General features: G+C 41.2%; 3 protein-coding genes across 3 annotated transcripts in view; 1 reads left to right on the top strand and 2 right to left on the bottom strand.

The window, feature by feature from the left end:
- LOC124015527 (rho GTPase-activating protein 27-like) overlaps positions 1-2,607 on the bottom strand; it is a 29,918-nt gene extending 27,311 nt beyond the window's left edge. Inside the window, 1 exon segment of the mRNA XM_046330795.1 lies at positions 2,260-2,607. The gene's annotated coding sequence lies outside the window, so the exon portion shown is untranslated.
- A 5,127-nt stretch (positions 2,608-7,734) lies between these two features.
- On the top strand, positions 7,735-10,657 carry LOC124015198 (60S ribosomal protein L23). The gene is made up of 5 exons (XM_046330233.1): positions 7,735-7,806; positions 8,937-9,020; positions 9,312-9,440; positions 9,685-9,798; positions 10,528-10,657. Exons 1-5 carry the CDS (start codon positions 7,794-7,796, stop codon positions 10,608-10,610), a joined length of 423 nt encoding a protein of 140 aa, XP_046186189.1. The 5' UTR covers positions 7,735-7,793; the 3' UTR covers positions 10,611-10,657.
- Positions 10,658-10,896: 239 nt separating this feature from the next.
- On the bottom strand, positions 10,897-15,851 carry LOC124015197 (von Willebrand factor C domain-containing protein 2-like). The gene is made up of 3 exons (XM_046330232.1): positions 15,463-15,851; positions 14,864-14,993; positions 10,897-12,496 (listed from the first exon to the last, which is right to left on the bottom strand). The coding sequence occupies exons 1-3, from the start codon at positions 15,817-15,819 to the stop codon at positions 12,255-12,257; spliced, it is 729 nt and encodes a 242-aa protein (XP_046186188.1). The 5' UTR covers positions 15,820-15,851; the 3' UTR covers positions 10,897-12,254.
- Positions 15,852-15,990: the final 139 nt, after the last annotated feature.

Raw genomic sequence — 15,990 nt, 5'->3', positions numbered from 1 at the left:
TTGTGTTCAGAAAGAGTCTGTTGTAGCATTAATGTCTGAACAATTTCTCAGAACTCAAAATAACAAATACAGTATCTAACACTCAACCAACATCCTTGCTGGGTTGGTATCTATGCTGTTGAGGAACACCCTCCAACTCAAAAAGGCTGATGAAAAGAGAGAACAATTGGAGGAGGCAGATCCCATTCAGTCTGTGTTTAAATACGGAAACCTCTCTTTTTCCTCTGGTTGGGCTCCCTTTGACCTCGCTCAGTGTCTCTGGTTCCTGGCCGGATGTCCAGGGTGGAAAAGAGTAAGGCTGCACTACTTAGCTTACCACTGCAAATATGGGACACCTCTGAACTGTGGCGCTCCACACTCACAGGCCTTGACACTAAACCTTGTTCCAAATTTAGAACTGCTCTCTATTCTCTGATTTTGTTAACCTTTCAAATAAGGCTATGCTGAGCTCAAGGCAGAGCAATGGCACATAATCTTAGAGCTTTAAGGATTCAGGAGAAAAGCAGTGACGGCGGTTAATGAGAATTTGTTCTCAACTAGCTTACCTGGTTAAATAAAAGTGAAATAAAATTTTAAAAATACAACCACATTAATCAGGTAGCCTAGTGGTTAGAGCGTTGGGCCAGTAACCGAAATGTGACAAGGTAAAAAACACGGCAGTTAACCCACTGTTCCCCTGAACACGGCAGTTAACCCACTGTTCCCCTGAACACGGCAGTTAACCCACTGTTCCCCTGAACACGGCAGTTAACCCACTGTTCTCCTGAACATGGCAGTTAACTCACTGTTCCCCTGAACACGGCAGTTAACCCACTGTTCCCCTGAACACGGCAGTTAACCCACTGTTCTCCTGAACACGGCAGTTAACCCACTGTTCCCATGAACACGGCAGTTAACCCACTGTTCCCCTGAACACGGCAGTTAACTCACTGTTCCCCTGAACACGGCAGTTAACCCACTGTTCCCCTGAACACGGCAGATAACGTCACTTTGGATAAAAGCGTCTGCTAAATGGCATATATTATTATTATTATTATAACCCACAGTTCCTATGCCGTCATTGTAAATAAGAATTTGTTGTTAACTGACTTACCTAGTTAATTAAATAAATAAAAGTAGCCACATAACCAATATGAACCAATGGTTCATTTCTGCCATTAAAAAATTCACCAAACACCTGAACAAGGTGATGTTGCTGTGTGTGTTTGTGAGACAGAGAAGTGTCTCAGTAGGAGGGAGGGTGGACTTGCTGGAATGTGTCCTGTACAGATGTAGGATCTTTATTTGACCTATATTGCCGCAGAAAATTAATCCTGCAGCAACAGGACCTGAAAGTTTAGTCCATAATATTGATTGATCGGTGGTTATGGTATTAGCAGGCCAAAAGTAGGCTACATGAAAAGTCTGATACTGTTAAAACAACCCTATGTGAGAGTGTGTGTTTTCAGTTAATGTATGTAAAGCTCATCTGCATTTCCTCCGGTGCAGAAACACTCTCAGCAACAAAAAAAGGGATCTAATTAAGATCCTACACCTGTATGTGTATAACCGAGCCCGCGGCACTACCCTTTTTCCCTCCACACCCACCCCAACCAGGCAGGGGCAGGAATGTAGTGTGAGCGCTCCAGGGACACATGCACTCAATATGTTCCTGTTCTGTAAACACACCCAACAACACACTCATCAACACACTCAACAACACACTCAAAACTGAGACAGAGAGGACTATAAAGGGACACTCATGCTATCTCTGAATGTATGACTGTCATAAAAATACAATGCTGAGATTAGCCACAGAAAGTGATTAAAAATTAAACCCGAAGGTGAAGGTTTAGATATGAATATGAATCATGACCACTGGGGCGTTGACCAAACACCACAAGATCATTCTCAGAGATCAACATGTGACACAATCGTAATTTTCCTGAGTGATTCGCATGTGACAGAATCACAACAACATCCATGGTGAACTTTCACCCTTTCACTAAGTTTGTAATTGGTCAAACACAGACGACAACAGCCAAACAGCAGTCACACACTGGGCATTTAAGGTTAAACATGTGTTGTTTTCATACATTCGAATAAGAGCCCTCGCTCCTGGCTTGTTAAAAAAAGGTCCCACATCTCTACAGAACCCTCAAACAACATTTCTGCCATGGCACAAAAAGCAAAGCATACACTTCTGAGTAATAAGGTATGATAAGGTACAACAATCACCACATAAATAAGTCTATTAAAAGGTTTTTGTAGAAAATGTACCTGGAGCAAGAGGACAGCAGAACCATCCTATAGCCTGTGTTCCCAGCTCCCACGGTTTCTTCAGCAGAGTCCCAGATCTCACGAACAGGTTGCTCTGTTCTGTCTTTCACTCTTTTCTTCTCACTGATCCCCCCCTGCCCTCTCCTTCTTCTTCCTCTGGCCGGCCTCCACTCCCCTCCTCCGCTTTCTGTCTTTTCACCTGGGGCTGAAAGGTTCCAGCTCTGGTTGGAGGATCTCTGGGCAGTTTGTGTGTGTGTGTGTGTGTGTGTGTATGTGTGTATGTGTGTGTGAGGGAGGTAGAGTGCTCTTTGCGTGTGTGCCGGTCGCAGCTTGCCTGCCTCTGCTGTCTGCATTCATTTCCTGTTCTAGCGCGCACATCCCCGACAGGAAGAAAGAGTGAGAGAGAGAGAGAGAGAGAGAGAGAGAGAGAGAGAGAGAGAGAGAGAGAGAGAGAGAGAGAGAGAGAAAACAACAACATTGTAAACACAACCCATATTTATGTTAATTTATTTTCCCTTTTGTACTGTAACTATTTGCACATCGTTACAACACTGTATATAGACATAATATAACATTTGTCTTAATTATTTTGGTGTAAGGATTACTGTTCATTTGTATTGTTTAATTCACTTTGGTTTATTATCTACTTCATTGCGTTGTAAATGTTAACATATGTTTCTCATACCAATAAAGCCCTTAAATTGAATTGAAATTGAATTTAATTGAGAGAGAGAGAAACAGAGAGAGAGAGAGAGAGAGAGAGAGCACTGGGTGGGGGTCTATGTGAGGGCAGCTAGCCTCTCATTCACAGGTCTTTGAAAGATTCTGATTGAATAGATAGAGAAAGCCATATGACTGCAACGAGCTATTATCGACAACAGCATTTAAATGATTGAAAAAAAAGTTGATTTGGTAAAAAATGATTTGAGGATGTAGACAAAAGGGAGGTAGTTGTCTTAATAAAGTTGTAGATTGAGGGCTAAAAAGCATTCAACAAAAGATTTTGTCTATCCAATAAGTTTTATAATGATAAATAAATAATAATGAAATTCTGTGTCAGTTGGCAAAACAGAAATGCCCCTTTAAATGTCCTATTTTATCCTAGGGGGAACATTAATGTAGTGTGTGAGCCAAATAAAGTGATTTAGGTTATAAGTGAACACATAATGTTTTTTATTTGAGAAAAATAGATTATTTCACAAAAGTAGTGCACTCAGCCTTTAATAGTCCCAAACAATTCCAGCAGTCATGGTTGTGTGACATCAGACTAGGCAGTAGTAAGACACATGACTAATGGACAAGACACTACACACACAGTCAGCGACTCTGGCTTGATGACTGGGATGCCCATCAAAAATAGATACCTTGCAGATGGACCATGGAGCTAAACAATTATATAAGTAGTTTCCAGGGGTGACATTAATTCATACCAACCAACGATTCACACCCATAAGGACTCCGTTTGAACCGCCAGAGAACCGCTATCATTCCGTTTTTATTTACTGTTGAAGAAAGCATTGGCGCAATCTGGTGGCCGTTTTTTGTCATCGCATGAAAGTGGTCCATGGTGACGTAGGTGAACGAAACAGTAACAATGTATCAAGCAAACAAGCTAAAAAAAAAATTAAAAATAAAAAAATAAAAAAAATCAAGCAAACAAGCTTCCTCTAAAAATTGCAACAATATCACCCATGTAAACTCCTTTAATTCTTGCTAAGCATTAGTCTTGTAGCTAGTTAAGTAAAAGTAGCATATTATTGTTGTATCTTAGCAACTATTTATTTATTATTTCTGTAATTAACTGAGCTGATGTTTATATAAACCATAACTTTCCTCAAGATGCTAAGTAGCTAGTCTGTCTAGCAAGTAACTTTCTGTTTTGATTCATGTTTGCGTAGCTCCATCATGGAGTTTGTAATGTAATTATGTTTAAGCAACGCATTGTTTTTTCTCTGTAATGTTTTCACAGTTCACAAATTTGACAGTTCACAACCTTTGGGTTTAGCTGACTGTCTAACTGTTAAGAAACACAGTGAGGACAGAGCAGGTATATTTTTCCACAGTTTCACAACTGCTAGATTTAACACATAAGTATGTCAACTTTTATTCATTATTTCTCAATTATGCTTTTAGATACTAGTGTCAAATATGTCCTTCCTCCAAAGCCTAGGCGGAAATCCCAGGGGGGATGGAGGGGACACGCCCCCCCATCCTGGGGAAAATAATTATTTGTCCCCCCCAATATATCACTGTAAACATAACTGTGTAATTTCAATAATATTAATACTATGCAGTGAAAGCACTTGTGCTGCTTATAGACACTTAATAGCGCATTTTTAAGTTTCAAAAGATTGCGGCCTCCCCGCCCTTTGCCTCACAATTGTTTGATCCACTACCAGTTCCTTATCTGGCAGGTAACAGAGGGTTCGTATCTACTGTCTGAAAGGCACTCAATGCACATAACTAACGTGAGGTTAATCCAGTCAATCGCGCCATAGCAATGTTTTATTTTTATGTTGGCAGGGTTTACACACACACGCGAGCTGAATTTGCAGAGCTAGCGGGCAAACATGAACTATTAAGCTAGCTAGTATCTATTCCATTTATGTGGTGTCGTCAAAGATGGAATCTTTGCTATCGTCAGTTTATTCCAAGATCAGCATGCAGTAGTGCTTCAAAGTCCCTGTGAAAAGGTTAGAGATAAACTGAACCTCCAACTGAACAGAACTACACTCTCTTCTACCATTGTCTTAAATATCTTTAATGGTCTCGTTGCAAAAGCTAAATTGTCGCTATGGGACTTTGAAGCATATGTGTGCCGATCTTGGAGTAAACTGACGATAGCAAAGATTATAGCAAACACCACAGAAACGGAATTGGTGCTCGCTCACTTTGCAAATTCAGCTAGTGTTGGAAGCCAGCCAATATGAAACAAACTATATTAAAATAACAAAAGGGTGCAGCATATGTTGTGTAAATGCTGATCTCATACAGCTGTCAACTCGTCACTGCAATCCGTTTCACATTTGCTAGCTACCTTTTAGATCGAAGCCCATATAGAATGATAGAAGTGTGTGTGTGTGTGTGTGTGTGTGTGTGTGTGTGTGTGTGTGTGTGTGTGTGTGTGTGTGTGTGTGTGTGTGTGTGTGTGTGTGTGTGTGTGTGTGTGTGTGTGTGTGTGTGTGTGTGTGTGTGTGTGCAGCTAGCCAGCCTGTCAGGTAGAAAAATGTCAGAAAAAAGTAAAATGACAGACATCAGAGTATTTTTCAGTACACCAACACGCAAAGCAAGAACCCTAGTAGCCTAAGACTAGTTGATAAAATGTTCATTAGAAAGAAGTGAAATGCTAATGGAAACGTTTCACAATGATGTCATTAGGCAGATCAGGCAACAGAGGGCACACAGACAGCAGAGCTGGGGACAGATGGGCAGGGACAGATTGGCAGAGACAGGGAGTCTTGGGTAAGTTTGTTGAGTCTTTGTTTGGTAACATTATGAAAGGTTCTCAATGTTTTTGACGTGTAAAATAGTGACATCATTGGTAAATACCATAGATACCCCCAAAGGACTATTCTATGGATTACATTTCATGAAAATCACCAAAATATTTGTTTCTCTGGGTTTTGTGAGGAATCACTATTTCACCCTAGCCAAAACCTCCCTCCTAGGTTACATCATCCACTCCCTCCATGTCTCCTTCCTACACTATGTCTTCCCCATCCTCACTCCTTTGCTACTGTTAGTCTATTCCTCCAACTCCACTATCTTTTTCCCCCTCACACAGACCACATCCTTATTCTTCCTATCAACACCTGCTATAATTATCATCCCTCTCACAAAGATAAAATCCTTGCATGAATAGGCTTCAAAGATAAGCAGGCAATATTGCTTTTGCTCATAATATAGATACTGTTTGATGTCTAATGAATTGTGTGCCTTATGTCTGCAGTAGTTCTGTTCTCTTGAACTTTGTTCTCAACAAAGATAAGCTTCGCCTTTTCCCGTCTGTCTTCACCAATGATGTACACTACATGACTAAAAGTATGTGAACACCTGCCCATCGATACATCTCATTCCAAAATCATGGGCATTAATATGGATTTGGTACCCCTTTTGCTGCTATTACAGCCTCCACTTTTCTGGGAAGGCTTTCCCTTATATGTTGGAACATTCCTGCAGGGACTTGCTTCCATTCAGCCACAAGAGAATTAGTGAGGTCGGGCACTGATGTTGGGAGATTAGCCCTGGCTCACAGTCGGCGTTTCAATTCATCCCAAAGGTGTTCAATGGGGTTGAGGTCATGGCTCTGTGCAGGCCAGTCAAGTTCTTCATCACCGATCTCAACTAACCATTTCTGTATGGACCTCGCTTTGTGCACGGAGTCATTGTCATGATGAAACAGGAAAGGGCCTTCCCCAAACTTTACAGTTGGCACTATGCATTGGGGCAGGTAGCGTTCTCCTGGCATCCACCAAACCCAGATTTGTCCGTTGATATGCCAGATGGTGAAGCATGATTCATCACTCCAGAGAATGTGTATCGACTGCTCCAGAGTCCAGTCAAATCAAATTGTATTTGTCACATGAGCTGAATAAACATGCATTTTTCGAGGACTGACAGCACTGCAACTTTTTTGTTATTTTGACCAGTTTCTGCAAATAAATGCCCTAAATTATTTGGAATTTGGGAGAAATGTTGTCAGTAGTTTAAAGAATAAAACAAAAATGTTAATTTTACCCAAACACATACCTATAAATAGTAAAACAAGAGAAACTGCTAATTTTGCAGTGGTCTCTTAATTTTTTCAAGAGCAGTTTATAGTGTTTATAAACCCTGGATTGCTAATTCTATGTATTGGCAATTGAGAGGCTTTGAAGCCATATTGGCACTTACTAGTAGGCGCAGTCCTCCAGGAATGAATGGAATTCTACAGTATTTCAATTAAATGTTTCAAGGACAAAATTGCATTTATTTAAGTATTTACATGTTTTCAAGTAAAAATGTTTTCTTATATATTTTTTAAATGTTTAGCTCACTTAATGTAATTTTAAAATATGCATTAAGGTGTCTGTAATATGTGTCTGTAAAATGTCAAAAACTAGACATCAACAAATGCTTTTATATAGCTCTCAATTTTTTTATATATATATATATTTTTTTTTACAATTGAGGAGTATCAAGGTGGCTTCAACACAGCGTCCCCTGTCAGTCATCCAGGGTTTATACACACACTTGGTCTTCACTCACCTCATTTTTTCTTTGCTGTTTTCAATGTTCCACGTGTGACCCCTGCCATTCATGACTGGACAATTAGTAAATAGTTGCTCATGAAGTTGCACAATGTTTACTTTTTTTTAATTTTGAAAGCAGAGGCGCTCTGGTAGTTGTTTATGACCGCAACCCGTAGGCTGTTATCGCCAACACCAGAGGGCGATATAGGCTTAATCGACCGGACGTGAAATGTCTGTGGTATGTCTGCGGAACTTTATATCCCATGATTCCTTTTTCCGTCTTCCTCTTTCCCTTTTGCAGCAATGTCTAAGAGAGGTAAGAGACTTGCTAAGAAAAATCCACATTCATCTACCCGTTTGCAGAATGTCTAACATAGGAACATAATGTTATTTGGATAATGGACGTTTTATGAATAATTGTCATACATATTGGCTTGAAAATGTGAAGGACTGAGCATTATTCAGAGCGATGATTTTAGGGGCTTGTTACGGAAGCCATTTTTGCTATCATTTAGCTGATTAGCTTTTGGCGTGTTAGCTAAAATGCATGAATTGGTGGGTGTGTTCTAATTCCTCACATATAAGCGTAGTTGCCATTCTAGTACAATGTCCAACAAATGAGTGGCAGGTGAACTACTTATATGAGTGTTCTAGTCAGTGCCTGGTAGCATAGCGTCTGAATAAAAGCAAGGCATGACTCCAAATCATGGACTCCGCGGAAGCCCTAGGCTGACTAGCTGTAGCTACGTGTTCAGTGTTCGCAATGATTTCCCCGGCTAGCTAAGTTGAGCCACGGTGTGTTGTTTTAACTTTAGAAAGGGGTACTCTAACTCAAAAACCATGAACCAAAGGCACTGATTTCGTCTGTGATTGAACGTTATTTTCCTTGCCAACTAGCTAGTTTCCTCCAACTCTTCTCCCAGGCCATGCAAGTAATTACTAACTAGCTAGCTATCACCTTACAGCAGCCTACTCACGACTAATTGGTCAATTGCTTTGCAAGCTACCCTAGTTGGGTGCATTAAACAAGGGGTAGAACTGTCAACATGGGCTGTCTTTTTGTAGTGCAAGCAGTAATGTTAGCCAGTGTTAAGTCACTTCTAATCTTGAGGCCTTGTGTGTTGGTTCTATGGTGACTTTACCATGCCTCCCACATAGTGCTTTGGCTGCATATTCTTGGCAGTAGTTTAAATCTGAAACGAAAATAACGAAATGTGATGTTCAACCCCTTTCAAAAAGCACTTGCTTTGTCTGGTCAGTAGCTGGGTGAGTTGTCGAAGAAGGGTATAGTAATCATCACTGGTGGGTGAGATGGCAGTCACCTATACTGAACAATCTCAATCCGTGATGGAACAACTTGGATAATATTTGCTTGATTTAAGCAGTGTGTTTTCAGTCTCTGCACTATGCAAAGTTTACTTAAATGGAATCTCTTCTCCTGTTCAGGACGTGGTGGGTCATCTGGGGCAAAGTTTCGCATCTCGCTGGGTCTCCCAGTGGGTGCCGTCATCAACTGCGCTGACAACACAGGTATGTTACATTCAGATCTGTTAGAATAAATATCCCTTCAAAAAGCACTTGCTTTGTCTGGTCAATAGCTCGGCAAGTTGTCGAGAAAGGGTATAGAAAGATCATCACTGTGGGTGAGATGGCGGTCTCATTTTGGCTGCGCGATCTCAATCAGTGGTGGAACATGTCATGTAGTTCAACCTGGTCTTTTCTTGAAATGGTCTACAAGGATCTACCTTTAATCAAGCCTGGGCAGTGGAACCATCTCCATCCTGTCATATATTCACCATCTTCTTCCCCCTTTCTCACCAGGTGCCAAAAACCTGTACATCATCTCTGTCAAGGGCATCAAGGGGCGTCTGAACCGTCTGCCCGCTGCTGGTGTGGGTGACATGGTCATGGCCACTGTCAAGAAAGGCAAACCAGAACTCAGAAAAAAAGGTGAGTGTTCTACATTATGTATTCGATTACTAGAATAGGATGAACTGGGACTAGCTAATCAGGAGATTATGGTGGTTTGCTAATGGCGGTTGGCATAGTAATTTGATTAGTCTTCAAAATTACTTGTAGTTTTCACCACAATAGTAGTCCCAGACCGATTGTTTAACTGATTGGTGAAAATCAACAGTGTAGCGATGTGAGTTGTAAGGTAGCTAGATTCTGATAGTCTTCCTCTTTCCCACAGTGCATCCTGCGGTTGTTATACGGCAGCGGAAGTCGTATCGTCGAAAGGATGGCGTGTTTCTCTACTTTGAAGACAATGCGGGGGTCATAGTGAATGTCAAAGGAGAAATGAAAGGTGAGTTGGGATTTTAAGTCTTTGGGCTCCCATCCCAAGTCATGAAGGTTCTTCATAAGGATGTTTGGCTGGGCTTCTTTGAGTGCTTTTCAAATTCTGGATGTGGATTTTGAGTAGTACATTTTCTTTTCTAATACTCTGTTGCGAAATATACACCCCTTCAAAAAGCACTTGCTTTGTCTGGTCAGTAGCTCGGTGAGTTGTCGAAGAAGGGAATTTTAAGATCATCACTGTGGGTGAGATGGCAGTCTCATTTTGGCTGACCAATCTCAATCAGTGATGAAACATTTGTTCACTGGGTAGTGGTCATCCTTTGAATACATTTAGATACAGTGAAATAATGGAGGCAGTGTGATTCTCTACCTTTCTCCTGGAAGTGTGTATGTCCTCACTCAGTCATTTATTTCAAAACATTGGTATGCACACCTGTCCATTCCTTTCAAGTTCACTTGGGTAGAGAATCTCACCGCTACATGTCATATTTTGATTTTACAATTCCAAGTAGGGTTATTTTGTAGGTAACGCTATAGGAATTGACCTGGAAACGGTGGGGATTTGTTTGTCAGCAACCAAAGTAGATTCATGAGCTCCATAACTGTTTTTGTTCACAATGTAAGTGGCAGGTCTGCAAAGGGTGAAATGTTACTACACTGATGCAAGGCCAAAGGCATCTTGTCTACTATTTTATCTCATTTTTGTTGTGGGCTGAATTTGTCTTCTGTGTTACAGGTTCGGCCATCACAGGACCGGTGGCCAAGGAATGTGCAGACCTGTGGCCCAGGATTGCTTCAAATGCTGGCAGCATAGCGTGATCCTTGATCCTGGCTTGTTGTTTTCAATAAAAACCATTGTAAAGTCAGTGTCCTGTTTGCAAGATCCCAAGGCAGTGTCAAACTACACAGTATCTACTGTATACATCTGTTTAGTCTCACTGGGTGATAAGAACATGACCACATTGAAAAAATATTGACACAGTGAACCTTTTATTTAACCTAGGCAAGTCAGTTAAGAACAAATTCGTATTTTAAAGACTGCCTACCCTCCCCTAGCAACACTGGGCAAATTGTGCGCTGCACTATGGGACTCCCGATCACGGCTGGTTGTGATACAGCCTGTGATTGAACCATGGTCTGTAGTGGCGCTGAGATGCAGTCTCTTAGACTGCTGTGCAATTCGGGAGCCCATAAAATTGTCATCCAAGTCAGGATATATTTGATAACTTGTTAATGGGTGACTAAGTTATGGATAGCAGGGGTGAATTTATCTTCATGGCTGAAAATACAAATCCATATTGCAGGAGGTTGCTCGTCGAAGAGCTTAAATTAAGTTTGCATTGAGGGATATGAAGGCCCGCACAAAAACAATGTATTTAATAACGAGATGGGTACATGTAGTACCAGAAAATAATATATATTTACAAAATTACCAAGTGGCTAACCTAAAGGCAAGACAAGTGACATTTTCATGTAAGGGCCCTGAGATCAGCTAGAATCCTTGTCCAGGGAAAAGTGTAGGTTGGGGTAGGCAACCTTGGTCCCGTAGTGCAGCAACCACTTCATGTTTCTGATTTAATTAACCTGGCAGACCAGGTGTGTTGAATTCAGGCAATCACTGAACTGATCAATTGGTCATGTGGTGCCTAGTTGGAACAAAACCCTGCTGTACTTGTGGCACTCCAAGAACAGGGTTACATACCCCTGGTGTAGGAGCTTGCCTGCATGTAAACAAGTATAAGGATGGGACATTGTCATTCATTCAACTGGGTCCATATCAAGCGTCTCCGTAGGAGGGCTGATCTGTGGTCAGGGCCCATTATCCATGTAATCTTATTCATTGTAATCTATTAAAGGCAAAACTGATCCTAAATTGTCACTTGAATCTGAGACGCTTGATACACATGGTTCCTGATGTTTATTTGATATGTCCAGGTACACTTCATAGAACTACAAGTCAATTTATACAGAAAAAGGAACATTTCCATTTCAGCGTTAGAACCATTCTGAGATGGATGTCAATGTTATTAAAGAAACAACAGTAGTCAAAGAAATATACAGAGCAACGTTAATGTGCACTAGTGTAAACCTGAGATTCATAAAAGGGTGAATGTTGCAACCATCTCTAAGTGTCCACTTACACCAGCCCTTTGATGACAAAACCAGACTATTGCAAGTGAAGGAAAATGGAGACAAATTAATTTCACGGAACTATATGTTATAGTTGTGTATTGTCTTTAATGTGCACCATATATTGTTCCTGAGTGCAAAGTTTTATATAATGTTGCACAAACACTACTAGCTAGTAATGTTATTGTGGTTGTATAATGTGGTGTAGTAGATCATCCCTGGCCCTAAGCCCTATGCAGACTGCACTCAGCAGGGCATGGAAAACAACCTGCCCTATCATCTCCCCGTTTCCCCTTGGCGCACTATTACCCTCACACCCACCCTCCTGCCTGCTCACGGGATCCAGTCCAGCCTGGGGCGGAAGTCCCTGTCCATCTGCTTGGTCTCGTCTTCCTCGGGGGGCTCAGAGGGGCTGGGGTTGAGATCGGGGTCCGGCAGCGGGCGCTGCTCGCAGGTGGCATGGGGGTGCATCTGCCAGGTGCTGTCCCGGTAGGTGCAGTAACACACAGTCTGCTTGTCTATCTCTACTCGCTCCCCTGCCGAGATCACTCTGTCGCCCACAAAACAATTGGGCCCTGTAGGCAGGATGCAGAAAAATTATGTGAAATAAATAGATGGTATATCAGATGTCACCATAAATGTGAATTGCATATGTTTCTGACAGTTAATTGTATACGTAATGTGCTCTTTTGATCAGCATTGCAATGAGAAACTTCTGTAGTCTTTAATAAAATCATCCTACTGTCATTTGCAGCACCAATATGCTATACTTTGTAGAGTTACTTACACATCCATAAAGGCAGACACAGTTGTGGCCAAATAAATTGGCACCCTTGCACTTTTCTTAAATAATTCCCTACGCAAGAAACGCCTATTGAACTTCGCAAAAACACACCTAAACAAGCCTAAATTCTGGGAAAAATGTTCTGTCGACCAATAAAATACAAATCAGCACTATCTTTACTGATTAAGCATTCAAAGAAAGACCCATCCTACAATCAAACATGGGGGAGTTTTAATAATGCCGTGGGATTGCTTTGCTGCCTCTGGTACTGGGGGCCTTGAACATGTGCAAGGCATCCTGAAATCAGCAGATTATCAGTCCAATGTTACAACCCAGTGTACAAGAACTGGGTCTTTGTCGAAGGTTGTAGGTCATCCAGCAGGACAACAAACCCAAACACGCATCAAAAAGCACCCAGGAATCATTCAAGAATAAACACTAGACTGTTCTGGAGTGGCCAGCGTTGAGTTCAGATCTGACTCCCATCTAAAACATATGGCGAGATCTGAAAACAGCAGTTGGTGGAAGGCAACCCTCAAACATCACAGAAATGGAGCAGTTTGCAGCTGAAGAATGGGCCAAACATCCAGTAGAAAAGAGCTAATTGAAGGCTTCAAGAAGCATTTGTCAGCAGTTACTGTCTCTTGGCCAAAGGCTGTGCAACCAAGTATTAGCTCTAGGTTGCTAATAATCGAGTCCATGCCATTTGTTTTTATTTTCTCAATTAAAAGTGTAAACTTAAGTTCCAAAAAAAAATTGCTTCTTCAATGTTGAAAATCCAATGTGTGGAGACCAAACATTTTTTACATTTAAATTCCAACTTATTATAGAAGACAAAGGGAATTATTTAAGAACATGCAACAAATTCACTGAGTTAAAGTTCATATAAGGAAATCAGTGAATTGAAATAAATTCATTGGGCGCTAATCTATGAACGACTGGGAATACAGATATGCATCTGTTGGTCACAGATACATTTTTAAAAAGGTGGGAGAGGTGATCACAAAACCGTTCAGTATCTGGTGTGACCACCATTTTCCTCATACAGCGTGACACATCTTCACATAAAGTTGATCAGACTATTGATTGTGGCCTGTGGAATGTTGTCCCACTCCTCTTCAATGGGTATGCGAAGTAGCTGGATATTGTAGTGTTGTGTTATGTAGTGTTATTTAGTGTTGTGGTGTGTATGGTTGTGGTTTCTTGTTGTGATGTGTGTTATGTCCTATATTTTTTATTTTATTTCAGCTCATGAAACATGGAACCAACACTTACTTTACATGTGTTTATATTTTAGTTCAGTGTACATCTGCATTGCTTGCTCTTTGGGGTTTTAGACTGGGTTTCTGTATAACACTTTGTGACAACTGTTAATGTAAAAATGGCTTTATAAATAAATGTGATTGATTTACTGATTGAACTATATACGGCGCACACACAAGCTGTTCATTTACTGCCTGCTGTTGGATGAATGGCCCCATGCCCCACCAGGCTGGGGGCTAGTTACTATTCCTGTGATGGACAGAGCACTATCGAGCAGTTTTATTTACATCCCTCTTTATCCAGTGTCTAAATTCAGTTACGTAATCTGTGCAATGCTGAATTCCATAGTTTAGTTCTAAGGATGCTAGGATCCCACATCAGTGACTAAATATTTCCAAAACTGCTTGGCTTGACTCTAACTAATAATTGAGCTTGTTATGAATATGATGCACATATCATGTTGAACACACAGTACAGATGGTACCAGTGCAGTGGAGCAGTGATTAAAGAAGCATTGAAGATATCGATGACCTTAGACTCCAGCTGGGGGCAGCAGCCAACTACTGCCATCGTAAACATTACATAAGAGCTGCAGCTGTCTTTATAATCAATATCACACACTGTGTCAAAGCTAATTATTAATGGTTGACATCAGATCAACGTTTATTGGTCGCATACACAGATGTTATAGCAGGTGCAGAAAAATGCTTGAGTTACATATGACCAGGCTTGTGGATTCTGTATATTTGCGTTATATGTTCAGGTCAAATTATACAGAACACATCTGTGTGTGTATGTCCACCCTATCATTATAACATGTAAACTAGTGTGGAAGAAATTGGGTTGAGACCATTAATTGTGTTGGAAAGTTGTGTGTTTGTAGAAGTGAACTCACCAGTGTAGCAGACAGGACAGCAGTGGTTGGGCTCATATGTAGGGTTGACACAGTGCGGTGCAGGACAGTCAGAGATGGAACAGGACACCTCCCTGTTGGACTCGCAACGACATCTCTCACAGCGTGACAACTGAAACAGCAGGTTAGACAAACCTTTAGACATATTTTCTACCACACTCACTTTCATTCTCTCTACAGTTAAACTCTGTGTTCTCCTGTCATTTGGAAGGAAGCATAATACTTGAGAAACCTATGAAGCATGTATCCATGTAATACCTGAATAATGGTTTCAATTAAAAAGAGATCATATGAAATGTCACCTCATGCCATCTCAACTGCTGACCCCCTGTTGATGGAGAGAACTGTTATTACACTTGACAATAGGCCTACATCTCTCATGCAATAGAGGATAAATAACCAATGTCCCCATCTTCACCATCAGACTAGACACAAAAAACACTGCTTTGACAGAGTATAATACAGTATAATAAAACATATTATATTCCAAGATCTAACCTTAACCTTGGATAATATACACAGTCACTTAAAGTCGATGGAACATATTTTTAGTCATGTTTCATATATTTTTTTTATCTCACCCTGAATTCTTCGAATATTCTGTACATTTTGCCACCATATACACACACTTTGCTAACTGCCTCACACACTGGACAGCAGGACTTGTATTTAATCCGTGTACATCGAGGATGAATGCGAGGACACTTGGGTCGTATGCACACGGGTCCGTCTTCAGTGCAGGTGCACGGACAAGCAGATGGACTGGGATAGTACACCTCCCCGATGCTATACACAAATCCGTGGTCGTCTAAGCACCACTTGCCCCGGTAATCCCCAAACTCGTACTCCGAGTCAGTATTGGTTGAGTATTCCGTCAATGTTTTGGGGATCGGGTAGAGGAGCGCGACGTAGAGGCAAAGCGCGCGGCTGTTCATCATTCCTGATATCGACACTGTGACCGTCTGGTGTTCTCTCGTTCTCTTTTAAAGAGGTGTGACGACGCATGGACGGCAGACAAGGCAGGAAAAGTGGGCATGCAACCACATTCCCCAATGGTCAACGAGATTTTACTTACAGTAGTAGTCCAAGTCTGACTTTTTACTTTTTTA

Source organism: Oncorhynchus gorbuscha, linkage group LG26 (assembly GCF_021184085.1).
Source record: "Oncorhynchus gorbuscha isolate QuinsamMale2020 ecotype Even-year linkage group LG26, OgorEven_v1.0, whole genome shotgun sequence".
In the NCBI taxonomy this organism is placed as follows: domain Eukaryota; kingdom Metazoa; phylum Chordata; class Actinopteri; order Salmoniformes; family Salmonidae; genus Oncorhynchus; species Oncorhynchus gorbuscha.
This window is presented reverse-complemented; position numbering and strand designations above follow the sequence as displayed.

Bases quoted from the DNA above. Each gene is read 5' to 3' on its own strand.
- LOC124015198 (XM_046330233.1), top strand. The intron at 9,441-9,684 runs GTGAGTGTTCTA...TCTTTCCCACAG, and splicing joins ACCAGAACTCAGAAAAAAAG to TGCATCCTGCGGTTGTTATA. The intron at 9,799-10,527 runs GTGAGTTGGGAT...TCTGTGTTACAG, and splicing joins TGTCAAAGGAGAAATGAAAG to GTTCGGCCATCACAGGACCG.
- LOC124015197 (XM_046330232.1), bottom strand. From the start codon at position 15,819: ATGATGAACAGCCGCGCGCTTTGCCTCTACGTCGCGCTCCTCTACCCG. The intron at 14,994-15,462 runs GTGAGATAAAAA...CTGCTGTTTCAG, and splicing joins GAATATTCGAAGAATTCAGG to TTGTCACGCTGTGAGAGATG. The intron at 12,497-14,863 runs GTGAGTTCACTT...TCCTGCCTACAG, and splicing joins CTGTCCTGTCTGCTACACTG to GGCCCAATTGTTTTGTGGGC.